Below are 27,345 nucleotides of genomic sequence, written 5' to 3' on the forward strand. Positions count from 1 at the left end.
ATGGGAAAATCTTACACATTTAGAATAGACTCTGATAGTTCAAGGCATATTTTTCTTTGTGTATGGTTGAGTACCAATCTCTTCGATTTTTCTCATAATAGCTTTGATTACTAGGTGTTGATATCTGAGTGACTTATTTGATACTTCAGCAGGCTCTCTCTTAATCAACTGCTGCTTTATATGCTATTTGTACTAAAAAGCTAACCCAATGACCTACCGTTGGTCAGAAAACCCCATGTGTTTATGATACCTTGAAAATAAAGTATTGCACATGGTGTTTTAACCAGGCTACATCAAATATGGCTGTGTCAACACGGGTTTAGCTTTTTAGTGCAGTGATTTTACTTGCCATTTTTCTAGCCTCCATAAGAGGATAACTTTAAAATCTCGAAAGAACGCAGCCGCAACGGCTGCAAAACCACAACAGCATTAGAAGTGTGAAAATTATTTCTGAACAGGGCTGACCCAGATGTTTTCAGTGATAAACATATGCTATAGACATTTAAGTTATCAAAACATATGAGTAAGTAAAAATATTCACTGTTCTACAGACTCTACAGCATCTCTTTTCTGTTTTAGAAGCAGGCTTTTCCTGCCCTTTAGGAGTTTTACTGAGAGAAAAAGCTTCCATAATTAGTAAGACTGGTGGTCAAATATGACTGGGGTTCCCCTTAAAGCTCAGATCCTGCAAAGCACTTGAACACGTAGAAAAGATGAAATAAAAGGGGAATACTCGTATGCTTAAGATTACACTATGAATTTAGGACAAGCTGTCCTTCCTAGCATTTCCTATATTTCCCCTAAAACATGTGGTTTTGGACAACTATGTAGTCTGGAAATTAAAATTGAGGATTTTGATTTCCATCAGGGCAATTTCTGTTTCTCTGCTCCTCTAGATATTATTTTTCAAAGAAGTGACTGTTTTAAACAGCCCCAAAGAGGTTTTACATTGCCACATGCTTGTGAAAGCAGGAAGTAAAATAGGGAAATCTTTGCTTATCAAACCACTTGTTTTAAGTTATTCAGTTTTGTCATATTAAGCACCACTTTTAGACTACATCCCCACGGGAACTGGAACAGAAGTGTGCTGCAACTTCTAATTTACAAGATCTTCAGCTGCATGTAAGACCCTGCACATCTGTTACTTTCTGGACTTCACATATACCTTTAAACCACGCATCAGTACAAGCAGAAATTGGGTGATTTCAGCACCATTTGGATGTTTCCAAGTGACAAGCAGCTTCCAGAGGGAAGATGTGGAACTGAAAAGATTGGTGGCCCAGTGCCTCAGCAGCTTATCAAGACTTGCTATGCTTTCACTGAGAAAACACCACACTTTAGCAAATGAGAATAAACCAGATTTCAGCTACTGCAGTGAGCTGTGCTCCACATCCAAGGAGATAATAGAAAACACAGTGTCTGGTAGCTCTGCTGGTACATTCAGTTATGGACTTTGCCAATAGATTGTAATAATGTTTTGTATTATACAAGCCATTAAAGTTGGTTAACTTTTGTGTGTTAGACTTCTTGATCTCCTCCCGTTAATGAACACAAATTCCCTATCTAATGTAGATAAATTCCTCTTCATAACAGGTTGTTGAAAGAGTAGGCAGGATGAAGTTAGAGGTTTACAAGTGGACTAAGAACCAGCATGATCAGGTAACACAGGACCATCAAGAGGACTCCAGTGTTCTTAACTGCCACTAATAATCTAATAATTACATTGTTACATTTGGTTTTCTTTATTTTTACAGATGGTAAAAACACTATCTCACACAATTCACGCTGATCCTAAAGGATTAAGTGTTGGTAAAATAAATAAGCATACAAAAGAATTGTTAAGTGTGTTTAGGTTCTGCCCTAGTGACCGAAGAGCAAACACCTCACAGCCACAGTAGACTTGAGCGCACACTTCCCTTCAGTTCTCAGGATTACGGTGCCATCCTGTGGCCACACCGTAAGGTTTCATGCTACCAAATGGGTTGGGTTGCAAGGGACCTTAAAGCTCATCCAGTTCCAGCCAGGGACATCTTCAGCTAGACCAGGTGCTCCAAACCCAGTCCAACCTGGCCTTGAACACTGCCAGGGATGAGCCTAGAAAACACTCCTGGCCACTACGAAAGGAGGTCCATTGATGAGTGGCCATGATCCTTTAACGGTGGTCCAAGTGGGATGTAAGAGAAGTGAGGCTTGGTTCCTGCACAAATTTTGCACGCCCTCAAGTTGTCTGGATTCCAGCCATCTGCTCTGAAAGGAAAGCATTTGGCATTCTTGCCCATCGCTTGCAAGTGACAATAATAAAACTACATTCCCTGCCATTATTTCCTTTGGAAAGACAGAAGGGATTGAAACTTGGATGGCAACGGGATGCTCACGCTTCCAACCTCTCTCAGACCCTGGCAGCTGTGACACTGTCCCTAGCACAGCACCAACACCCCAAGACTATCCCATGTGAGCCTCCCTGATGAACTCAAGAGGGCTTTTTAAGGGACCAGTTTCCGGGGATGCCGGACTGCGGAAGCAGCATTTCCCGACACTTCCTATGGCAGCAACGACTCCCGACCTGGAGAGGCTTCTCCGGAACTACTGCTTACGGGAAGGGGCGAAAGAAGGTAAGGAAAGGAGGGGAAAAAGGGGGAAAAAGGGGGAAAAAGGGGGAAAAAGGGGGAAAAAGGGGGAAAAAGGGGGAAAAAGGGGGAAAAAGGGGGAAAGGAAGCGGAGAACCCACACCCCCATCACACCACCCGCCAGAACGCACGCAGAGCTGCGTAGCGACGTGGCACCGCCCACCTCCCCGCCCGCTGGCGCCCGGCCCTTTCGGCGCCTGCGCAGTTCAGTGGCCGCTGCTTTCCCGCTCGCTGGGGGCCGGGTTCGTGTCCCGCTGTGGGGCTGGGGCCGGGGCTAGGAGGGGGGAAGGTGGGGGTGTGTGTGTGCGGTTGAACCGGCGGCACCCAGCACCCGGTGCGGAGCAGGGCACGGTGGGTGCGCGGGACCCCGGCGTGAGGAGGGGACCCTGTGGGGAACGGGCCTCCCGGCGGTCTGGGGCAGGCCCGTGGGCCGGTGGGGAACAGGGGCAGGAGGGGGTTCCGCGGCTCCTGGAGGGTTCCGGGCTAGGCCGGAATGCCAGGATACTTACTGGGCTTTGCCTCTCAGTTAAAGAATGAAACGTAATAAGGAGCTGGTTTTTGTGAAGTTCATAAAGTCTGCTGAGAGCTCGGAGTATTTCTGTAAAGCTCTTGAGGTAAGTAGGTGTGATCGCTTTTCTGAGTGAACTTGGTGAGGTATTAAATGATTTCTGTGGTTGGCTTAGATGTAACCTACATGTGTACACAAGCTACTTCTGGTGTTTAATAAAGTTTGTTGGACGCTTTTATTGAAGAAAGCGCTTCCTGGACAAGAAATAATTGTAATTTCAAAACCTGTTGACGTTTAGTGAAGTGGCATGTAGCTTAGGTGGCCTGAATGGATGTCGCTCATCTAAACTAAGCAGATTTAAGAAGGACTCTGTGAGTTGTTTTCCACCTTGGGAGGATAATGGGAGCTAATAGCACTGTGTGGCAGGATCAGGTCCTGAAAGTCTGTGTGGTGAAGATTTGGGGGGATAAGGGTGATCCCCGTGATGTGTTTTAGCCCGTTCTTTTGCCGATATATTCCTGTGTGGTAGCTTTGTTGTGAGCTGTTTCAGGCAGATGTACTTATGTAGCTTCCACAGGACTGGCTATTTGTGATTTGATAATCAAGTGTTGTTATGTATGCTGTTTACCTGCAGTCTATGAAAGAATTTCAGTCAGAAGAACATCTCCAGATTCTTGACGAAGGGACAGCACTCAATATAAGAGAAAATGATAAATCACTTTACATTTGTGATCCTTTTACAGGTGTCGTTTTCAATCATCTCAAACAGGTATGATACCCATCAACTTACTTCTAACCATATTCTTTTCCAGAAGCATAGGTGCCCATACTTAGTATGTTCTCTCTTTTTGCACTGAATACAGCAGTATGAAGTATTCACAATAAAGTCTTTGAAGCTTCACTGTGTTCTGTGTTTAAGGAGGATGACTAGCAAAGCATAAGGATTATTTTGAAGCAGGTGCAAAAATAAATAGCATGATCAGTTCTGATTCTGATGGAGTTTTAAGGTGGCTCTCACACCTTTTTGCTTCCTGAGTAATATAATTTTGTTTGGCATGCAAGGAATAGCTGGAATTCTCTGGCATGTTGGCCTATACCATTTGCTGCTTTTACTGAGGTCAGAAAACCTACAAGGATTGTACTGAAAATCCACAGCTGAAAGTAAAACCGAAACTGTCAACTACCTGGAGATGCTAGAGGAGTGCAGACCAGGGGTCCTGCCTTCCTCAGGATTCAGAGACAAGGAAAACCTTTCTGGTACCATTGTACCTGCTGCTAATTCTTTTTCCGCCTGTTATTTTATTGCAGCTTGGCTGTAGGATTGTTGGACCACAGGTAGTCCTGTACTGTATACAGGCCCAGAGATGTGTCCCAAGAGCCGAGTATCCCGTCTACAACATGACCATGGCTGACGTAACAGTATCTTGTACAAGCCTTGAAAAGGATGTTAGGGTAATGCTTTGTACAAAATAGATTGCTTAGGTGGTTGTCATTGACATTTACTGCAGATGGATCACTGCTACAGCAGCAGTCATACTGTATCTAAGTTCTACTATGCCTCTGTCTGGATTTGTCTGCTTTGTAGTTTGTACACTACATATAATTTATGTAGGGAGTTGTATGGAGAAAGAAGGAGTTGTGTATGTAGCATATAAATGTGTATCTCTCTGGTGGTTTATGCATGCATGCACATGTGTATATTATGTAAGCAGATATATACATAGTCATATAAGATTTCAGCTGTGTTAATATGGGGGCATATGGAGGGTTTAGGGATTTTTATTAACTGATGAGACAGATCACTTATCTTGCTGGTTTGTCCGTGGCTATAGTGCTGCAGGCAACATGCTCTATTTCTGGTTACTCAAAACTACATGGTAAAGACCTACTATCCAGGCAGTTATGGTTTAAATGGTTTAATTTAGAAGTTGACTTTTTAGTTATTCCAGTATCTCTTTCTAATATACACTACCTAAAATGTCAACCAGCCGTAAAATTTTACTTGTGCCGTATGATTGTAGTAGTTTTATTAAGGGTGTGTATTATGTTCAGCTTATCATAAATGCAAATCAAATGTAAACTATATTTGATGGGTTTTTTGTGGCTTGCATATAGATCCATTTTGTGTTTTGAACCATTTTTTAGGAGAAACCATGGACAACTGAAATCCACAATTTTGCTTTTTAAGGTGAATCACAGAATCAAGTAGGTTGGGAAAGACCTTCTAAGATCATCAAGTCCAACTGTAGAACATACGTAATGTAGGTTCTTTCTTTTTTCTTCATAATGTTCTGTATTTTTTTCCCCACTCAGGAAGAGGTTCATAAATATGTGCAGCTGATGGGTGGACGTGTGTCCAGAGACCTCAGTGTGGCAGTAACTCATCTGATAGCTGGAGAAGTTGGCAGCAAGAAATACGTAGTAGCTGCTTCTCTGAAAAAACCTATTTTGCTTCCAGCTTGGGTTAAGACTCTGTGGGATAAGTCTCAGCAAAGGTATAAAGAAACTAGAAACTAATTTTGTTTTGGAGACTGCTAATTCTTATGTGGATACAGTGTGCTTTCCTTTTCTGGTTGATTTTACTTGGAAGAAAAAAACTGTTTCTTTTTCTCTCTTCCTGCTTTAGCATAATGACATACACTGATGTTAACATGGATGATTATGCTTGTCCTGTGTTCCTTGGCTGTACAATTTGTGTAACTGGCTTAAACACTTCAGACAGGAAAGAAGTTCAGCGCCTCACTGTTGAACACGGTGGGCAATATACGGGGCAGCTCAAGATGAATGAATGTACTCATCTCATAGTTCAAGAACCAAAAGGTAGGACCTGCAGGGTAAACATTATTCTCACTTCTTGAGTTGAAGTAGTGTAAATATGCATGAGAGTTTAAACTGTCAGTTTGCTTCAGTGTTGCTCTCACTGCTGCTGTTTAGGGGAGCACTGTTCATAAGAAGAGTAACACAGAGCACTCTTACTTTGCTGTAAAGGTGTGAGAAAGAGAACCAAAGAGCAAAAGAACAGAGATCCAGATGGTATTTAAGGGAAGAAAAAGGGAGAATCCCAGAGGGGATGGAAGAATAAAGAAAAACTAAGTTTTTTTGGAGAGCTGGATAGGACCTAATTTATATTCTGATTGAAATTGTGTTGTGGACTAATGTTTTTTTTATTTGATCTGTTCTCTGTGCCTTCTGAATGCCCTACTAAGGTAAAATGAAAGCTTCCTTAAGCTCCCTTTCTTTGCTCTTGGGAAGATGAAACAATTGTAGTTTTATTGTGAGAAGAAAATTTTCCCCGATTTCCCTCCCTTTTTCTATGGGGAAAATAATCCTTGGACTTCATAACCTTTTTTTTTTCCTTCCTGTGCTTGAAAGCTTTAAAGCCTTTTTTATAATTTTACTTTAGTGTCCTGTCATATTGTACCCTTGAGCCAGTCATCAATGAGAGTTTTTGCTCTAACTTTATTTAGAGAATAAATAAGCAGCTTATCAGAAGAGTCCAGGATAACACAACCTGCGCATTGAAATCGTGAATCTTTAACTTTTCTTCATGTCCAGCTACCTTGTAGTGATCACTTTTTGAAAGCATTTTAGTGATTTGTGGTTTGTGTTTTTGCTTACATTTGAAAGGTCAGAAGTATGAATGTGCTAGAAAATGGAATGTGCATTGTGTGTCTATCCAGTGGTTTTCTGACAGCATCGAGAAAGGCTTCTGTCAGGATGAGACAATGTATAAAATAGAAGCTGGATCAAAACTGACACCCAGTACCTCAACACCTACGAGTGGTGTCGGGAAGCCTGATAGTAAGTAAGACCTTTTAAAATATGTTTAAGGTAGGAAACATGTAGTAAAGAGGAAGAACTGTTCCTAATTAGTAGGGCACTGCTTGCTTTTGCAATGCTGCTTTGGCAGTTTGGGTTCTGATTCTACTTACGCTTAAAATACGACAGATTACTTCTATGCACATTGAATATTCCAATGTGTGTAGACTTAACGTGAATAACTGCTTAAAAAGTAGACTTGACTTAGGCACAGGATTGCCTGTTTAAGAACAGCATGACTGTTCGTACATTTGTAGTTTAAGACGAGCCTGTTATGATTTTAATCTTAAAAGCATTTTTGGGGAGGGGGGGAAGCAGATGCTGATTTTATTTTAATTATTAATTTTCTGGGTTTTTTTTTCTTTATATATTTGTTTTTACTTTAATCCATGCTGTTATCATAAGGAAAGCTAAAAGCATTTTATAAACGAACATGAAAGCAGCATGAAAGACACAGTTGTCTTTAAATGTGCCTTTCCAAACACCTATTACTGCCTGGGACTTCAGGAAGTGACTAAGCAGGAGCACTGGGTTAGCACTACCAAAAGAGTATTGGGAATTCAAGTTAGGTATTATGGAAACTGCATATAACTCTTAAATCATTAGGCTTCATGTTGATTTCTTTTTACTATAGAGAGGATTGACTATTTTTAAGAGTGTTTCTAATAGGTGAGCACAAAACTGGTATAAAAGCTTTGAAAACTGCTAGTAAGACCGTACTTGGTCTGCGTGTAAATAAAGCCCTTGGTTTAACCACAGTCATACTTCTCTAGTATTTGTTATTACTCAGATTTACATTTCCTTCTATCATAACAAAATCATACATGGCAGTTTTGTGTTTTGTTTAGTGAAGCAGCAGAGGAGGATGAATCAAAACTAACACCTGTTTTTTGATTTTAATTTCCATTATAGATCATGCCCTTCCAGATGTCAGCCACATTTCCAACATCAATCTGAGTAGTGTTAATGAAACTGAATTTAGCTCTGCTCTGAGCAGCAAGCAGGATCCTCTTCCTGATGAGCTGGAAAACTTGGATATAAGTTCCTTTCAAGCCCCTGAAGATTTATTAGATGGGTGTCGAGTATGTTTAACAATGTCTACTTTGAAATGTTCAGCCTTTAACCCTGTGGAAGCAACTAGATTGAAGCTGGCAATTGCTGCTTGAGTAAATTGTTTCCATGGTCAGCAGCAAACACCAGATTTCTTTTGTGTCGACATGCTGTTGTAGCTTGTGTGTGTGTCTAACTGTATGTGTGTGTGTGTGTGATTGTATTAAATATGTAGTATAAGTACAAAATTACATATACATAGACATATATTGAAACACTATAGAGAGTTACTCATTCCATTAGTAAATACTTTGCTAGATTTATGTGCAGAGATAAATGGATCCAATTCTAAATGCTTATCTTTGCTGCTTCTCAGAAGCTATACCACTTGTTTCTGTGTTCTACAGCAATCAAATTATACCAAAATATTCTTTTTTTTCTTTTTTTTTTTTTCTTTTTTTTATTTTTCCTTTTTTCAAAGCCTTTCTGTTGCTCTGTTCCCTTTGCAGATATATCTGTGTGGCTTCAGCGGCAGGAAGTTGGACAAGATGAGGCGGCTTATTAATTGTGGTGGTGGTGTTCGATTTAATCAACTTAATGAAGATGTTACCCATGTCATTTTGGGGGAAAATGATGAGGAGCTGAAACACTTTTTGGGCAAGACATCTCACAGGTTATAGTAACTGTATTGCTTAATGTCTGCTTCTAGCTCGTTTTCTTTCTCCCACCACCCTGTAGAAAGGAAGACATATATAGATTTGAAAATCATAACCAGTTCTTCAGTGAGTATTCATAAGTACATCCTCATGTGTTCTTGAATACTGTAGTTCTTTGAGTAGCTATGAGTGAAAAGAAGTGTTAACGTGTATTTGTTAATATATTGGGGAGGAAGGCGTTTGGCCACCCTGCAGTGGCAGATATACTTCACATTACAGAAAACGAGTATGAAATTCTTTGTTTTCAGACTCAGAGAATGAAAACCCAACCAATCAAACAATAAACTTGAGGTTTGTAAAGTGCCCAAAGCTTTTTAGTATTGGAGTTACAAAATTCAGGTGTGTGTATTTACAAGTGTTTGTGGAGTAGGAAAGAAGAATAACAGTTTTGAAACCTGCTGTAACTTGTTTGTGTAACACTTTATTTTATAGGCCTCATGTAGTCACAGCAAAGTGGTTGCTGGACTCATTCAGTAAAGATTATCTACAGCCAGTGGAGCAATATATCCCTGTAAACTATCAGCTATTAGAGAATCCAATTTTGGAGCAACCTGGAATGAAGTCAATTCTTCCCAAAAATAACAATCTCTTGAAGAAAGAAGCTGTGAATGTTAGAAAGCATCAGAAAGCTGCTGAAGATGACCTCCTCTCTCAATACATAACTAATGATTCTACATTAGGTATGTTCTGGTCTCAGCGTACCATAGAAAGTTTAACTGCTGATGATTAGCATGCGAGTCCTGCAGCATTTCATCATTAAGAAGCTAGCCACAGCTAATGTGTTTTAGAAATCAAATTTAAGCGGGCCTATGTAGAGCAGTTTTAACTAAACCTGGCTGAAAACAGCAGAATCACAGAATGGTGTGTGTTGGAAAGGACCTTAGGATCATCTGGTTCCAACCCCCTGCCACAGGCAGGGACACCTCACATTAGACCAGGTTGCTCTAAGCCCTGTCCAACCTGGCCTTAAACACTGTGAGGGATGGGGCAGCCACAGCTTCTCTGGACACCCTGTGCCAGCGCCTCAGCACCCTCACAGGGAAGAACTTCTTCCTTACGTCTAACCCCAGTGTCCCCTGTTTAAGTACTGTAGTTTCTTCAGGAAACTATTTTGAGTTGTCTTTAATGTTCTAATCAAGCAATTACTGTGGTTCGTTGGTTTTGATTTATCTTTTTTTTCCCTTTCAGATGAAGCTGGAAAACTAACTTCCAGAACCTTCAGTGATGTTACTCACTTGACTGTTCAAGGAGAGAATGAATCTTCCATCCGTAGTGGTTTTCTGGAAGAGTCGTCTGCACTAGCTGAAGAAGGATTGTTTGTCAGAAAGAGCTTTCTTCTTGTGGGTTTTGGTGAAGAGGATGAGTCTTGCATTGCAGATATTATAAAGGAGAATGCTGGGTCTATCCTGCCACTGCAAAGCAGAACCATTGCAGACTATGCAGTGGTACCTTTACTTGGGTGCACAGTGCAGATGACTGTTGGTGATGTTGTCACAAACACATGGCTGGTAAGGGAGTTACACTGTCAGTTCTGTGAGTAGACATGTATCTGTTAGAGATATGTCTTGTCAATATCCAGAGTTATGAGTGGCTTAAATATAAGTAAGATTCTGAGAGATTAGCCTTGTTGCATTTGATGTGTACTAAATGAAAGCATGCTTTAAAGCCTCTGCAATGATAAGTTATCTTTTATCTGTTATACTTAATTTTCTACAGGCTTGTTAAACAGGACTTCATTGTCATGACTCAAAGGCTCCTTATATGAGCGTCTGAGAGCATTCTCTCGAACTAAGAATTATAGAAGAAGCCATTTGATTAATAATGATTTCTTATGATATCTTTGTGCTTCACTTTTTCTTGTTTCATGCTTTTTACAGCTTTTTAATTTCAAAATAGCTTTATAGCTCAAAGTCAAGTACTAACCCTATTTGCCAAGAGTGTGTGTGTAATGTAGACTAACTGCTGTTAGTATTTTTCAGTACTAGGTAGCTTTCTGTGAAGTAAATCTATGCAAACTCTTAGGACATGTCTTGAAACTACTTTCAGGGAGCCTCCAGGGTTGGAAGAGTAGTAACTGAAAAGTTCTGAATAATGCCTCAGTATGTCAGACCTGACAAAATCCTTTAGGAAAGAATTTGTCTGATTCAATGGGAAATAATTTGTCTCAGATGTAAGGATGGACCCAGAATTGCTTGCTGTTAAGTCCGTGAATGCTAGTGTACAGTTACTGAAATATTGTTGGCTTTGTTGCTGTTTGGCTTGATTTACATTTTATTCTCTTTCACTTCTTTAAGTTAACATGTGTGGAACAGCAGCTCCTTTTAGATCCCCAGTCCAATCCACTTTTCACACCAGTGCCGGTAATGGAAGGAGTTACCCCTCTGGAAGATTGTGTTCTTTCTTTTAGCCAGTTCACTGGTGCAGAGAGAGACTCCCTGGTTTATCTGGCAGGACTGCTAGGAGCCAGGTATGTCTTCTGTCACCCTTTTTTCTTGTTCTTAGCCACTGTTAAGAACAACATATTTAATCATGAAGTGGCAGATTCATACATTGTATATATTCTTACTGTACAACTTAGAATATGATTTGGTCTGGTTTGTGGTCTGTTTGAACTAAATTCTCTGCCTGTGAGTTCCCAGTCCTGTGTCTTTTTGGAAGATGGGTCCTTGATGATAAAAACTAATATGAGGAAAACTATTGTTCATTTGGAAACGATGGTTGTTGGCTCCAGAAAAGAAGAGTGTTCAAGGTCAGGTTGGACAGAGCCTTGGGCAACACGGTCTAGTGTGAGGCATCCCTGCCCACGGCAGGAGGTTGGAACTGCATGATCTTAAGGTCCTTTCTAACCCAAGCCAGTCTGTGATTTGAAAATGGGATATGTGAGGACTTCTAGAGTGTGAGAAATGTTATGGGATTTTTGCCTGTAAGTGTACGTTAAGCTGTAAAGTACAAAGTGGATGGTCTTAGATAATTCTATAGGTCCTTTTTCTGTTGCTTGAATGCACTTTACAATAGTATAAATGTGCCCCAAATTAATTTTGTTTATGACTAAATGAAGATTTTATGGCTTAATGGATATTTTATTAATCTGATTTTAGAGTCCAAGAATTCTTTGTGCGGAAAGCCAATGCAAAAAAGGGCATGTTTGCCAGTACCCACCTTGTGGTGAGAGAAGCGGATGGTTCCAAATATGAAGCTGCAAAGAAGTGGAATTTACCAGCAGTCACTGTAGCTTGGCTTTTGCACTCTGCAAGAACAGGAAAGAGAGCAAATGAAAGCAAGTTCTTGGTTGAAAATGCAGAGGCTGAAGGTTGGTTATTAGCAAGTTGGGGAATATGGTTGTGTCGTATCACTGTTCATTCATAATGAAGAGTATAGGTAGTATGAATTTTTCTTCCCTCACACCTTTGAAGTATTAGAGCTATAGGATATTTTTCCATGTATTTTTCCATATTTCTTTCTCCTGCTGTTGAGTTGTGATTACAGAAACGATACTGTGCAGTTGCTCTAAGTATTTTGGAGCAAGCTAGTGGATTCTTGTAGTTATCAGTCAGTTGGGAATCTGGCTTGGTGGCTCAGCTTTGTCGTTTTGGACACATTCTGCTCTGTAGGTTGCTTGGGAATTGATGGTAGATCCCTCTTTGAACTTCATACTTTTAGTTTGCAATGACATGATGCCCCTCTGATGCCTGCTTCATCTTCTGAAGCTTCTGTTCCTTTTACTTCATGCTTTTTATTTGGCAATATTTCTTCCATATCTAATGATGCAGTGATTTAATACTGAATGTTAGCAGACCTGTATTACCAATGCCCTTGTGAATTAGGTACATGGGTCACTTAGAGAACAAAATGTTGTTGACATAGGCATGTTTTCCCTGTATATTACATTTTTAAGGAGAAAAAAAAAAAGGGGGAAGCAGGAGACATGAGCAGTAAAACGTAAAAGCAATTCTTGCACTAATGTTTTTGAGCTATGAAGATAATGACCTATGCTTAAATAGAAGCATTTATGATGGAGAAGCTTTGAGGGCTTATTGCTGTCTAAATCTCAGTCCTATTTATCCAAAGACATAAGGGACTGGAAGTGTACACAGTGACCTAAAGAGGTGTGATTCAGAGTCATGACATTTTGCATTGCTTGGGAAGTAAGGAGGCAGGGAGGAAATGCCTTTAATGCTGAAAGGGAAGGATTTGTTGTGTATTACATCTGTATTTTAATAGTTGTTGTACAAGGTATATGAGCTATACAGGGATGTGTGGAACTGTGTGAGCAGACCTGGGGTTGCTCTCTCCTTTTCATACACTTAGGGTGTCTCAGTGTTTACACTCAGTGCTAGTGTAGTTAATGGAAGTAGTTAACTGGAAGAGACACGATACTGGCTTTTGAAATAGAACTGTCAGTTTCAAGCATTTATTGGAGAGGATATGAATTATTTTGTTTTTAGGGAAAGAAAGGTCAGATGAACTTCCAGTTCTTGTTTAAATAAGAGTATATGTGAGATCTGCGTTAAAAATCGGATTGCTTGCTTATGTTTTCTTTGTTTCTTTTAAAGATAAGGAGAGTTCCATTACTCAGCTTAGCAAGACACCAGCAACTGTTAAATCTCCTGATGTAAAACAATATAATTATCTCCTTGAAGTTGGAAGAAAAAAACCTGTGACTCCTCTTGATATCAGCAGGTTCCAGAGCAAAGCTTTCCAAGCTGCCATCTCTCGTCACATGGGGAATACAACCCCTCTTACCCAAGGGGGAGTGCTACAGAAAGAGCCGTCTTTACATCTTGATACACCATCAAAATTTCTTTCCAAAGACAAGTTGTTCAAGCCTTCTTTTGATGTAAAGGTGATTATCATTGCATATTCTTTAGTCTGTAGAGCCAGTAAAGATGTGCATAATCTTAAAAACAGCTCAGAAACCTTTGCTTACTCTGTTTCATGCTCTTAACATGTAGGCTTTGCATTTTCAGTGCTGGAGGAGGAACTGTTCATCAGGGACTGTAGCGATCAGACAAGAGGTGATGGGTTCAAACTGAAACAGGGGAAGTTCAGGTTAGATCTAAGGCAGAAGTTCTTCCCAGTGAGGCTGGTGAGGTGCTGGCACAGGGTGCCCAGAGAAGCTGTGGCTGCCCCATCCCTGGCAGTGTTCAAGGCCATGTTGTACAGGGCTTGGAGCAACCTGGTCTAGTGTGAGGTGTCCCTGCCCGCGGCAGGGATTGGAAGTGGATGATCTTAAGGTTCTTTCCAACCTTCACCAGTCTATGGTTATATGAATAAAGCCAGGAAAACTGGCTCTGCTTACACACACACACACACACACATGCATATTGTATAAATATATATATAGTTAATGATCTATGGACCAATTTACTGACTAGTAGATGCAATAATGTTCTTAACAGATCCCCTTTGTGCCCACTGCATCATATGCTTATGTGTTCTACACCTCACACAGTACACAATCTGTGTTTTCATTTTCAAGGCCTTAACTGAACGATCAGTACATTGAGTTCCTGCAGAGTTAGATTTTTCTAGGGGTTGTTTGTAGGTTGGCTGTTTTGATGTGGTGTTGGTTTTTTTGGAGGTTTGGGGATTTTTTGGGGGTTGTTTTGCTGGTTTTGTGGTTTTGGTGTTTTTTTAATGCCTCTGCCTGCAATACCTGTATTACCAAACCAGAAGAATTCAGTGTTCTGCCTCATGAAGAGAAGACTCCCAAGAAGACCTTATAGGAGCCTTCTAGTACTTAAAGGAGGCCTACAGGAAAGATGGGGAGGGACTCCTTATCAGGAGTGTAGTGTTAGGATGAGGGGAAATGGCTTTAAACTGAAAGAGGGTAGGTTCAAGTTAGATCTAAGGCAGAAATTCTTCCCTGTGAGGGTGCTAAGGCGCTGACACAGGATGCCCAGATAAGCTGTGGCTGCTCCATCCCTGGTAGTGTTCAAGGCCAGGTTGGACAGAGCCTTGGAGCAACCTGGTCTGGTGTGAGGTGTCCCTGCCCGTGGCAGGGGATTGGAACTGGATGAGCTTTAAAGTCCCTTCCAACCCAAACCAGGCTGGGATTGAGTGAGTCTGTGATTCATTTTGGTGCTCTGCTTTCCAAAATCTAATAGTTTACACTGGTATTTTCAAAAGTGACATACTCTAGACCAAAAATTCTCATTCTTAAAAAGGGGCAGTAGCAGATGGTATTTCAAAGCTGCAGATAGAATCACATATTCATATGCAACTTTTGTGGGAGGAGGTATTTTTAAATTGGGGTTAGGATTAGTAGATTGGGGTTAGGAATACCTGGGTTTGGCCACTGGCTTTTCCACTGAGGGCAGTTTTCATTGATGGCAATGAAAAGAGAGACTAATAATTTACCTTCTTCCTATTTTGCTTATGTAATCTAAGATTGGGATTGTCTTGTACTGCCTTTGTAAGTGGTACTACGGTTGCACTTTCTAGCTGCTGCTGTAGTATCCTGTCCTGGTCTCGGACATGTAATGTGTTCCTGAAAGTCACTCAGTTGCTTCTTTCTTGGTAGGATGCTCTGGCAGCTTTGGAAAGTCCAGTAGGTCCTGATCAAAAAACCAGGAAGCTGAGCACACCCCTCTCTGAAGTCATCAGCAGGAACTTGAAGTCGGCACTGGCAAATAGCACGAGGCATGCAGCAGCTCTGACTGCCAGCCCACATCTGACTGCTGCACAGCCAGAAAAGGTAGGAAACTTTGGAGTTTCTGTGGGGGTACCGGCACAGGGTGCCCAGAGAAGCTGTGGCTGCCCCATCCCTGGCAGCGTTCAAGGCCAGGTTGGACAGAGCATTGGGCAACATGGTCTAGTGTGAGGTGTCCCTGCCTATTATTTTTCCTATTTTTGCTTATTTTACTATTTTTGTTTTCCTATTATTGCTTATTTTACTACATCTTACACTTAATATTGGAGTATTTTTGTTATCGATACAGAAACCTTCCAAACGTGATCTCCTGTTTTTATCCTTGCTGCTTGGACAGGAAGAAGAGCCCAAGCCTCTAGCAGATGTTGTTATTTATGTTAGTAAAAAACTTGGTAAGAAGCAAAGTGAACTGAATGCAGTAGCAGCTTCTCTGGGGGCAGACTACAGGTAAGAACTGATACAAATTCTGCACTGATGTGACATCTGATAAATATGAATCTTAGGATTCTAAATATGCTATATCTACATGAGCTTTTGCTATAGCTATACATTAGATTTCGCCATCTTGGAACTATTTTGATTGCAAATAAGGCCATCCACTACTAATGAGAAATAAATCCCACACACATTCCGTGACACATCCCCAGTCTCTGTGGTCTTGATAAAAGTCTGTCTTGGGAAGACTCAAAAAGAATTGCCTTGCAGGTTGTAAGCATGGCCAAGTTGTGTGCTTAGAAAAAGCTCAGGAAAAATAGGTTGTCATGGAAAGAAACCACAATGGTTGGGATTTAAGACTGTTCCCACTAAATCCAATTTATGTGTTCTGTTACTGATTTCTACAGTAAGTGTTATTATTCACAGGTTGGATGAGAAAGTTACACTTATGTTTTGGTTTAGAAATGCTGAAGATAATTGCATTAGGTAGCAAAAACTAGGGGTTTTTATCAGTTTAAATGTTAGAATCTTGCATCTTGTATATTTTGAGCTTGGAGGATCAGTATTTCACTTGTAGCTGAGTATGTCAACCAAAGATAAAAGCTTTCTCATCCTGGGTCACATATTCTTTTCAGAAACTGATTTGAAATTCCGCTTACTTACATAAACCTGACCCAAACTAAAGCAAAATTCCTCCTGTTCCATATGTTTGTCACATTTAGTTTGTTTACATCAGGAATGCTTTCAGAAGACACTGAAGTTGTTCAATCCTGAAACTGAATGCTGTCTTCTTTTGATTATGAAAGTGGGCTCGTTGCTTATTTAGGCGTAACAAAATAGGCAAACCAGTATGTTAATGTGAACAAGGGATAGGACTGCTTCTGCTTTGGATTTCTGATACTTTTTCATAGAAATGATATCTTGAAGTTGCATTTGAAAATTATTTGAAATGATATCTTGAAGTTGTATTGGAATGTGTCCCTGCCCATGAGAGAGAGTTGGAACTGGATGATGTTAAGGTCCTTTCCAACCCAAACCAGTCTGTGATTCTGTTTAATTTTCTTTTCTAGGTGGTGTTTCGATGAATCAGTAACACACTTCATCTACAAGGGAGGACAAAATGACAATAATAAGGAGTACAAATCAGTTAAAGAACGGGGTATACATATTGTTTCAGAACACTGGCTTTTGGAGGTATGGAGCTTGCTGTGTAAAACTGAAGGGAAATGGAGTCTTAAAACCATTTCCCTTCAATTTTTCTGTTTTACATTTATGTTGAACATGTATAGGGACTGATGTTTTGAATATATAAATTCATCAGTCAGCTTTTACTGATGTACTTTTACCTTGTTGTCCATGAGGAGGAAGGAAATTCTGTTCCATTGAACATTTCTTCTATGTCTTTCCCAGAAAGAGAACCATGTTTTTCTCTTGTGTAAAATACTTCTTTTTTGTGTTTTTATTGTACTTTTCCTATGTTTAGATGTGAAATTTCTGTTATCCCAGATCACTTTCTCATCTTTCTTACGTTAACTGATGTTATTACAGTGTGCCCAAGAATGTAAACGGCTTCCTGAATCTCTCTTTCCTCACACATACAATCCCAAAATGAGCCTGGACATCAGTGCAGTGCAAGATGACAGACCCTTTTCCTCCAGTAAACTTCCATCAACTGGGAAACCATCAGAGGAAACTGAGGTATAATGCATGATGTGAATTCATGTTGTAAGATGCAATTTGGGTTCAGTTTATTGTTATAATAACATGTGGCAGGTGGTTGGCTGGATGATGTTAAGGTCCTTTCCAACACAAACCATTCTATGAATAAAAAGCATTGATGCTTATTCAGTGATGACCTGAATCAGGTTTAGCTAGTAATTAATAGTAGCTAGTGCAGATGTTCCTTAAGGGTTTTCTGCATTTGTATACTCTTCTTTGTAGTGCAGTGGAGGGAAACACAGACATTTCGGGCTTAGAAGCGCTTCCCAGATTTGAAATGAATATAGGTCCAGGCTTCGCCTTGCCTTGTAGTTAACAAGATCCAAGCTGTGAACTTGCCTTTGTAGACATTTAGACTGCAGAATAGATGTCACTGATGGTGTGGTTCACTGTTCTGCTGTCCCGCCAGTAGCAGAAAGGTTAGATTTACTCTCAGGCAAGATTAATAATCTTCAGAATTCATACAGCTGTTGAACATTGTTACAAAGCAAAAAACAAAATGGTGTTTGAGCATTCTACTTTATTGTATGTAGATTATTCCAGTGGATGAAGATGATGTGGAAGATGATTCAACAACTGACCAAATAAAGGAAATGGTCAATGCAGAAGAACAAATTGGAGCAAGTGAATCCAAAGGAGGTAAATGTAAATCAAAATAGTTGTGAAGCATCACACTAACAAGATAAATCTTCTACGGTTTCAGGTGCTGAATGTTAAGATCTGGTATTTCTTTATTGCATGCTGGTCAAGTATAGCTAGCTCTTATTGTTGCTGGATGACGGGAAAAGGGTTTTGTTCTCTATTTTAAAGACTTCGATAGCCCATAGAAAATTGTAATCATCCCTTGCAATTACTTAACTGCCATTTCTTTGTTCTGAGAACACTGAAGTTGGTCTTTATCATGAGAAATCTCTATTTCAGAATATACCTTTTGTTATGCAGAGAAATGTGTGACAGGAGATTCGTGGGTTTAAGTTAGATAATGTTAGCAAATTCAGAAGTGAGCCAAGCAGAGACTTCTCCTTGTGTCTGGGATAGGTGACCTGGGCATGTGTAGTTTTCCCAGATAATTTTTCCCAGGTATCTTTTCTTCTCTTCAATGTATGTTTTGTCTTTGTCCCGGTGCAGAGGGTAAGCTGACTGGAAGTTCAGTTACTTTTCACTTGTTGTAACATCCTTGATCTTACGAGTTCTTTTCCTTCTCTTTAAGTTTTAACCCAAGCACTAGAAATGAGGGAGAACTTCCAAAAGCAGCTGCAGGAGATCATGTCTGCCACATCACTGGTGAAACCCCCAGGGCAAAGAGGATCCCTTTCAAGGAACAGTATTGATGGTTCTCCAGCCACTCCTGATAGCGCACGGTCTGCGCGGAATGGCCGCAGTAGGGTCTTGGAAGCTCTCAGGTATTGATTTGTGTTTCAGAGTATCTTAATTTTGTTATCTCTGCACATACTTAGACATTCATTGAAACATGAATAGGTGTCCAGGGCTTCAGGTGTGTTGTCTTTCTCTACTGATACACTTAATTTGCTTCTCTTGCAATTCACAATCTTTAACTTGATGTGCCAAATAAAGTCAGAATGTTACCTTAATCTTTTGGTTTAAAGAATAAATCACAGAATGGTATGATTGTTTGTTAGTTCTTAACTGAATTAGGCCAACTGATTTCTTTCTCTTCAGATTAGTTAGTGTTCTTATACATTCTGAAGAAAGCAATGCTGTGCTATTTCAGTACATAGGTCATATACAAGTAGTAGGTATTCCTGCAAAATGCCTCTGTGGATGCTTCTCCTCTGTTTCTTTTCTCTCTAAACAGAGAATAGGATTTGAACTCTTAACAGTGCTGAGCTACATTGAGGATGTAATGGAAACCTTGCAAAATTACTCCTTTAACTTGGTCATTTGCAAATTCAGAGGTTCTGTAAAGAGTGGAGTACACTGATTTTGGAATAATTTATCAATATGACACATAATAAAAACATCTCCTACTGAGATGTTGAGGGTAGTGAGCCTCTGGCACAGATTGCTTGAAGAAGTGGTGAATGCTCTGTCCCCGGCATTGTTCAAGGCCAGGTTGGACGATGTGTTCTAGTGTGAGACATCCTTGTCCACAGCAGGGGGTTGGAACTGGATGATCTTGTCCAACCCAAGGGTTCTTTCCAACCCAGACCAGTCTGTGATTCTATGAGATTTTGGTTGCCTTTTTACCAGCCATGCTGACACTTAAGCTCCCAAAGTCAGGCTGCTGGAGTTGCCTTTATACTGAAATTTTCTCCTTTCCCAGCTATGCTTTCTAATAATGAGATCACTTGGATGCTACAGTTGATGTGATTAACACATTGCCTTCTACTCTGGTAGTCTGTACAACAAATGCATATTTAAGGTATCTGTGCTCTTCTCCTTAGGCAGTCCCGCCAGGCTGTTGCAGATATAAACACAGAGCCATCACAGAGTGAGCAGATCATCTGGGACGATCCTACTGCCAGGGAGGAGAGAGCAAGACTTGTCAGCAACTTCCAGTGGCCTAATAGTCCTTCCCAGTACACTGAGCAAGGTCAGAGTAACACCAATAAGAACATGGATGAAACTGTCTTCAAAGGATCTTTAGCTGATGCAGAGATTGCTGCTATAGGTAAAATGAGAAATACAATATCCTTTTTCTTTGCTACAGCATCCATTTAATATTGGGGACTTTAAAATACGGTAGGGTTTGAATTCTACTTAAAAAAAAACCAAAACGAGCATTGTTGCCATTCTTGAATGCCAGAAATACAATTTCACATCTTTGAGCTCCATTATGTATTGCCGTTTTATAAAGAGAAGCTTTCCTATCCATTTGCCATTTGTGCAAACACCAAGGCAGTGCTTCTCTAAAATAGTCTGCTTCAACTTTAGGAAATCCCAGTGTTTTCTGAACCACAGTTGGTTTCCAGATACCTGTTCAGGTCAGGGTAGTGGAATTTGAATGGGAATACTAGTAGCAAAGTAGTGGAAATATTAATAAGTGAAGAATTAAGGTTACAGGAAGCAGATAACCCATGAGCCTGAAAAACAGGTATGTCAGAGCTGCCAATGGATGTGCTTACGTCAGGATTCAGTGAAGGTACTGTATTTATCTTCCCTGTTCTTTTTAAGCCTTTAGTCTGCTGCTAGGACTAAGGAAGCAACATACATCTGTTTTTTCATGTGCTTTTGCTTTCTTCCCATTCTGCTTCCTGATATAGCAGAATCCTTTATTCCTCTCTCCCCACTGCCGCCCTCCTGCCACCATCTCCTTCCCTCAGTCTACTTAGTTTCTTCTTGTGGCAACAGTTGTCCTGAAAACTGGCCTTGTCCTAGAGGAGGTTGAAGAAAGTCAGCTAAATGCATTCCATTGCTTTTTGGTTCAACCATATTAGTGTGGTTTAGACAAATAAATCAGGACAGCTGAGGTTTTTAGTCTTTTTTTTCTAAGGAAGGCATCCAGGGACGTAAGTTTGCAATATTACAATTGGTGGTTTGTGGTGTGAGGAAGAGCATCTTTTGGAAGGGCAATGGTGAAATGTAACTGTATGTGTATAGCAGCAGTTGTGTTTTGTCCTTTTAGGATAGCTACTTCTTTAATTGTTAATTTTTGTTACCCATAATTATATTCAGCCAAAGACAACTCATGCAACACTTTATTTTCACAGCTCTTCCTGAGGCTGTAGATGGAGATGTGATTGAAGGTCTAAAAAATCCTGTATGTGAAGATCCTGAAACACCAAATAAAGGTCACTTGATCCCCACTCCGCAGGCCCCCAGCATTGCTTTCCCACTGGCTAACCCTCCTGTTGCACCTCAGCCCAAAGGAAAGGTTTGTCAGATGAAGAAATACTTACAATGAGTTGTGTTCTGAGAAATGTAGTGGCACTTTAAGTAGTTTTGAACTTGACAGTAAAGTATGAAAGAGGTGAATAGCCAGCAGGGCCAGGGCAGTGATTGTCCCCCTGTGCTGGGCAATGGTGAGGCCACACCTCAAATCCTGTGTTCAGTTCTGAGCCCCGCACTACAAGAGAGGCATTGAGGTGCTGGAGCGGGGCCAGAGAAGGGGAACGGAGCTGGTGCAGGGCCTGGAGCACAGTGTGATGGGGAACGGCTGAGGGACCTGGGGGGTTCAGTCTGGAGAAGAGAAGGCTCAGGGGGGACCTGATCGCTCCCTACAACTGCCTGACAGGAGGATGGAGTGAGGTGGGGTCGGTCTCTGCTCCCAAGGAACAAGGGACAGGACAAGAGGAAACGGCCTCAAGCTGCCCCAGGGCAGGTTTAGATGGAGCTGAGGAACAATTCCTTCCCCAGAGGGTGCTCAGGCATTGGAACAGGCTGCCCAGGGCAGGGCTGGAGTCACCGTCCCTGCAGGTGTTCACACACTGTGGAGATGAGGCCCTCGGTGCCATGGGTTAGTGGTGGCCTTGGCAGTGCTGGGGAGTGGTTGAACTTGGATGATCTTGAAGGTCTTTCCTAACATGGTTGATTCTGTGATTTAAAACGTTGGAGTGGATTACTTCTGTGCAGTTCTATTTCTCTTTCCTCCTTTCTTTGAGATTTTGGACAAAGAATGTTTGCTGAAAGAGAAAAAGCTTTTTGTGTTCAGACAGGTAAAGCTTTTTGTCCAGTTACTTCCTGGTGGAATGCTGAGGTAGGCTTTGGAATGGGGAGTTACTATGTGCGTTCATTGGAACTCCTCCAGCTGTGTTAGGATGACGGAAGAAGGTTAGACCTTTGTTTCCTTGGTGGTTATCTGGAATTTACACTTAGATACAAAGGGGAAGTTATTTTTCTGTCAAAAATCTGATTTAAAATTGCAGTATTTTAGAGTGAACTAGGAAAGGGCTAGGAATAAAACCTTAGTTTTTTGCAGTGTATCACCTGATGCTCAAACTTCCAGCAGCAGTTGTCTTTAGAGGCACAGCTTGTCATGCTAGTACATAAGCTGTGGTAGGAATGCAGAAGACCCTTGAATTTGTAGGAGGTCTGAATGAACGAGGCAGTGTTATAGATGGATGGTGATTTTTTTCATGTGTTCAACTTGTCATTCACTGGATATGAATGAAGGATTAGTTTTTATGACAGATTGGTTCAGTTGTGCCCTGAAGAAAGGGGCAACCACATGGCTGTTAAGCAGGAGCTTAACATTGATTTGATGCAAGCATTTTGTCAAGTAATTGACAGGTTTGGTTCTACTTTTGCTGGCTAAAAGAAAACTGAGTATAAAAATAATCCAGAATGTTTGGGAGAGAAATAGTCAGCTGTCAACCTAATCTTTCTGTCATACATTCAGAATCTGTTACTGTACTTCCAGGCTGTTACAGAAGAAGAAAAGGCTGATGAAGAACTAGAAAAAGTCCGTAAATTTCAGCTGTCTTCTTTTAATCCTGAAGAAAGATTTGATTACTGCCATCTGATTGAGGAATTAGGTACCAGCTATTTGTGAAATGCAAAGAATACTATGTGTGTGGATGTGTCTGGTCAGCTGTGGCTCACTGGGGAAAAGAAAGGATGTCTGTTAGTGACTTACCACATTTGAGGTCTCAAATTTATGGCTTTCTGTGCTTATGAGTGATTCTTTGAATGTGTTATTATGATGTGAGCTCTCAGCTTTGCCATAAAACAGCAGTGGGTTTGTCTGCTGGCAGTTTTCTTCTAGCTGTCTCCACAACAACTTCATTCTTTACTGCTGAGAGTGCCCAAGATCTGCTGTCCTCTGGTGTCTCTCTTATTCCTGTCTGTGTTACAGTGGCACTTTATCAGAGCCACTCTTTCCTGACTGCTTCTCCTTCCTTGGCAGTGTCACTTCAGTGATAATGCTTTCAATGTGAATTTGAGTGAAGTATATTTTTATCTACATTCAAGTAATTCTCATTTTGAGTTGATCTTTTCTGTGATACCTTTAAATAATATGAATAAATTCATTTCTCAATTCAAGGTGGAGTATTGCTTGAGAAACAGTGCTTTGATCCAAGTTGTACACACACTGTTGTGGGACATCCTCTTCGAAACGAAAAGTTCTTGGCTTCGATGGCAGCTGGGAAGTGGGTGCTTCATCGTTCCTACCTGGAGGCATGTAGGGGAGCTGGCTGCTTTGTTCAGGCAAGTGACCTGTACTTGTACACTGCTGCATTTCCTTTTAGTTTAGACTTAAAACTCTCAAACCCAATTAGGTGTTTAGGGTGCCCAAGCCTTGGGAGTTTCAGAGGATCCAAAGTCTGACAAGTTTGTCTCTGGAAACTAGTCCTGGACCAAACTCCCAGTATTGGATAAATGAAATACCCATCAGGTATACTTTTTATAGCTGCTTCTGAAAACTGCAGCTTGAATACCTTTTGATAAATTCTCACTGGTATCGGCTGTTACACCAGGAATTCATCTTGATCCTTTCAGTAAATGAACATGGAATAGTTTTAAATAATCCAACTCTCTAACCAAGGACATAAACAGTTTTTGAACAATATCTCTTCCAACTCCTCACTTTCCTAACTGTTACTTCACAGATCTCCTGAGTCTGGCGGTTCTTTTATGTTGACCAGGCTAACTGGTTCATATCTTGATGTATCAACACCAACTTTCATTGCTTTGGAAGACACTGCAGAAATGTAGAGTTGGTGGCATCCAGAGGAGTGAGTTAATTTGCTCGCTACTCTGGACTCACTCAAAGGAATTCAGTTGCTGTTGAATTTCTTTGTAGATAACTGCCAGAGGAATCTGGTTGTGTACATGACTTGATGTCACAGAAAAACATGAGTAGATTTAGACATGTATTTGCAGTGAAGAGCCAAGTCTCTCATCTTAACTAGAGCTTCTTGGGACAGATAAAATCAACAGATAAAGCTAGAGTGAGTTTGGATTTGGGGAGGATGGGTTTTTACTTCTAAACTTCTTTTTCTGCTGGTAAAGTTGGCAGGAATGTTTTGTAATTCAAGCTTCTGATTGTTCTAGGAAGAAGATTATGAGTGGGGAAGTAATTCCATACTTAGTGTTTTGCCTGCAATTAGTGTAAACCAGAAGAAACTAGCACTTGCTGCCATGAGGTGGCGGAAAAAAATCCATAAAGGGAAACAAGAAACTGGTATTGTTGAGGTATGGTATTGTGGAGGTATTTAGATACTTGGCATGGGTGGACAGGACAGGGCTGTGTGCATACTGTTACGTTTAGAACAGCACAAGTTTACCCCTTTGCTAAGGTGCTTGCTTCCCTAAAGCACCTTCTGTGATCTTTATGGTGCGAGTTCCATAGTCTTCAGTGAGGCTTTCGAAAGTGGGACTTTCCCTCTTTTTAAAAGACTCCCGAAAGGAGTCCCAAAAAGCATTTCCTAAAGTCTTCTAACTCCTCTCTCACATTGAGCATTGTAGTCAAGCATTCATTGAAAGATAGAAAGTGCTTATTTTCTGCCATTTACGCTTAAAGACAAAACAAGGTGATGGCTTATCTTTATATGATGGATATTCCCGAAAGGGGAAAATTAGAGATCCAGTGAGTCTTTGTAGTTCTGTAGTACAGATGTACTTTTGACTAAATCGGGTCTTTTATCTAGGGAGCTTTCAGTGGCTGGAAAGTGATCTTGAATGTTGATCAAACCAAGGAAGCAGGATTCAGGCGCCTTCTTCAGTCAGGAGGAGCAAAAGTACGTAGGGGTTTGGGGTTTTAATAATATACATATGTGTTGGGTTTTGTGGGGTTTTGATTTGTTCGGGGGGGGTTCTTTTTGTTAAACTCTATGCTGGGCATTTTTTATGTGAGTAAAAGGTCTGAAGCAAGAAAATTGCTTACACAGCTGTCCTGGGTTCAGCAGTAGCAGTCATTTTTTTCTCCTTCTTAGTAGCTGGTGCAGTGCTGTGGTTTTGACTTTAGTCTGAGAACAACGCTGATAACACCGATGTTTTAGTTGTTGCTAAGTAATGCTTACTCCAATCAAGGACTTTTCAGTCTCATGCCCTGCCAGTGAGGAGGGGCATGGGACGCCAGGAGGAGGCAGAGCCAGGACACCTGACCCAAACTAGGCAAAGGGGTATTGCATACCACAGCACATCATGCCCAGTATAGAGACTGGGGGGAGTTACCCAGAAGGCCCAGATCGCTGCTCTGGGGGGGCTGGGTATCGTTCAGCGGGTGGTGAGCGGTTGTATTCTCTCTCCTTGTTATTTCCCTTATCATTGTTGTTATTGGTGGTAGCAGTAGTGGTTTTGCGTTATACCTTAGTTACTGGTCTGCTCTTGTCTCAACCCGTTCTTTCCATTCCCCTTCCCATCCCTCTGGGAGTGGGGGGGAAGAGGGAGAGTGAGCGAGCGCTGCATGGTTTTGAGTTACTGGCTGGGCTCAAACCATGACAACAGGATATCTGAAACATGGTCAGAGGGTGGGAGGAAAGAGCTGTGTCATTTCCATTTCCAAGCAGTCAGGCACAGCAGCTTACCTGGGGTCACACAGTCAGTAGTGCTGGTGGGAATTAGGATAGAATTTCTTTGCCCTGCTCTGATGAGAAAGATCCCCCTTCTTTAAAGGTGTGTGATGGTACAGAATGCAGCTGTAAATGACATTTTGTTCCCCATTGGTTTGCTGGTTAATTTGACGGGTGAAATTACAGGTCATGAACTGCATTTGGCTTGGGGAAAGAACCACAAAACTAAACTCGTTTTGTCTGTCATGTTTTGATGTGTAGGTGTTCTCTGGTCATTCTGTGTCTCTCTTCAAAGAAACAACTCACCTCTTTGCTGACTTCAGTAAACTGAAGCCAGAGGACAGCAGGGTCAACATAGCAGAAGCAGCAGCCCAAGGAGTGAACTGCCTGAAACCAGAGTACATCGCTGACTACCTCATCCAGGTGTGCATGCAGGAATCATGGCCACAAGTGCCTGAGCTCAGCACTTCTGTATGTGGCCTCAAACTTTAACCTGACTTGTTCTAGAGCTGGCAGTGCTGTAGGATAGGCAGCTTGCAAAACATACTCAAAATGTAGGTGTGTAATGTTGGGTTTAATAGTTTCCATTTTAGAAAACAAATGAGCTGTTTCTTCTCAGAAGCCTCTTGAGCTAAATCCATGGGTTGTGTCTTTTTTTTCTCTTCCTCTACTGAAGGATCCACCTCCCCCAATGGAGTCTTACTGCCTGCCAGAAGCTGTATGTTCCCTTCAGAACAACACAGAACTTGGAACTGGATTGTCCCAGAAAAGAAAAGCAGTGGGAGAGACAAGCCGAGTCAAGCGATCCAAAGTCCACTGAGCAACTCCTGTGCTTTCCAGCTGTACATTTTTAAATTCATATTTATATTTTTTCATTCTCGCCACCAAAATTAAAAGCTTCTGAGTTTCTCTTCTCATTTGTCCTGAGATTAAAATAATTTTACAGTAACACGCATAGGAAGGATTGCTTTGGTTACCAGGAGCATCTAAAACTATGGCAAGAACTCATCCAAAAAATACTGTGCCTCCAAAATGTCCCAGCTCTCCCACTAATGGTTTCATTTAGGGACATCATTGTATAATAATGGGTAAGAAACACTTTGTGAGATGCTTGTCATGTCGTCTGTGCCTGTGTTGTGGGGAAAATACCAGTTGATAAGAATTCCATCAAGTTCCACATGAATTTTGCCTTTTGTTATTTTCTATTGGAGGGGAAAGGGGGAACAGGGCAAAAAGAACTGCCTTGTAAGTTTTTGTACTAATAGAGTGTATAAATGACTCCCATAAAGCAGAGGCACTGCTGAGGTGCTGCTATTCTGAGTGCTGATGCATCTGTTCAGCAAACACAGAACCAGCTCTTTAACATGAAAGGTAAATTCTGCCTGACCACGCTCCCGGTTTGGGT

General features: G+C 41.1%; 1 protein-coding gene across 13 annotated transcripts in view; it reads left to right on the forward strand.

Moving 5' to 3' along the window:
- Window positions 1–3,160: 3,160 nt before the first annotated feature.
- TOPBP1 (DNA topoisomerase II binding protein 1) overlaps window positions 3,161–27,345 on the forward strand; it is a gene marked incomplete at its 5' end in the record, with an annotated part of 33,075 nt that continues 8,890 nt past the window's right edge. For 10 of the 13 annotated variants that reach the window (XM_080610584.1, XM_080610589.1, XM_080610593.1 and 7 more), the window contains 27 exons: window positions 3,161–3,241; window positions 3,770–3,904; window positions 4,444–4,587; window positions 5,449–5,630; window positions 5,762–5,955; window positions 6,763–6,936; window positions 7,867–8,036; window positions 8,514–8,677; window positions 9,153–9,400; window positions 9,909–10,228; window positions 11,015–11,187; window positions 11,819–12,030; window positions 13,274–13,563; window positions 15,244–15,417; window positions 15,710–15,819; window positions 16,878–17,001; window positions 17,356–17,505; window positions 18,060–18,165; window positions 18,737–18,929; window positions 19,932–20,158; window positions 21,198–21,361; window positions 22,847–22,961; window positions 23,471–23,638; window positions 24,485–24,621; window positions 25,077–25,166; window positions 26,202–26,363; window positions 26,617–27,028. In XM_080610584.1, coding sequence (XP_080466710.1) covers window positions 3,161–3,241; window positions 3,770–3,904; window positions 4,444–4,587; window positions 5,449–5,630; window positions 5,762–5,955; window positions 6,763–6,936; window positions 7,867–8,036; window positions 8,514–8,677; window positions 9,153–9,400; window positions 9,909–10,228; window positions 11,015–11,187; window positions 11,819–12,030; window positions 13,274–13,563; window positions 15,244–15,417; window positions 15,710–15,819; window positions 16,878–17,001; window positions 17,356–17,505; window positions 18,060–18,165; window positions 18,737–18,929; window positions 19,932–20,158; window positions 21,198–21,361; window positions 22,847–22,961; window positions 23,471–23,638; window positions 24,485–24,621; window positions 25,077–25,166; window positions 26,202–26,363; window positions 26,617–26,760 — 4,551 coding nt within the window. In that variant the 3' untranslated portion in view covers window positions 26,761–27,028. Of the gene's footprint in view, window positions 3,242–3,769; window positions 3,905–4,443; window positions 4,588–5,280; window positions 5,397–5,448; window positions 5,631–5,761; window positions 5,956–6,762; window positions 6,937–7,866; window positions 8,037–8,513; window positions 8,678–9,152; window positions 9,401–9,908; window positions 10,229–11,014; window positions 11,188–11,818; window positions 12,031–13,273; window positions 13,564–15,243; window positions 15,418–15,709; window positions 15,820–16,877; window positions 17,002–17,355; window positions 17,506–18,059; window positions 18,166–18,736; window positions 18,930–19,931; window positions 20,159–21,197; window positions 21,362–22,846; window positions 22,962–23,470; window positions 23,639–24,484; window positions 24,622–25,076; window positions 25,167–26,201; window positions 26,364–26,616; window positions 27,029–27,345 lie in introns of those variants that run through there. The other 3 variants (XM_080610586.1, XM_080610587.1, XM_080610588.1) reach the window with 3 other exon arrangements.

Source organism: Psittacula echo, assembly GCF_963264785.1.
Source record: "Psittacula echo genome assembly, chromosome: 2".
NCBI lineage: Eukaryota > Metazoa > Chordata > Aves > Psittaciformes > Psittacidae > Psittacula > Psittacula echo.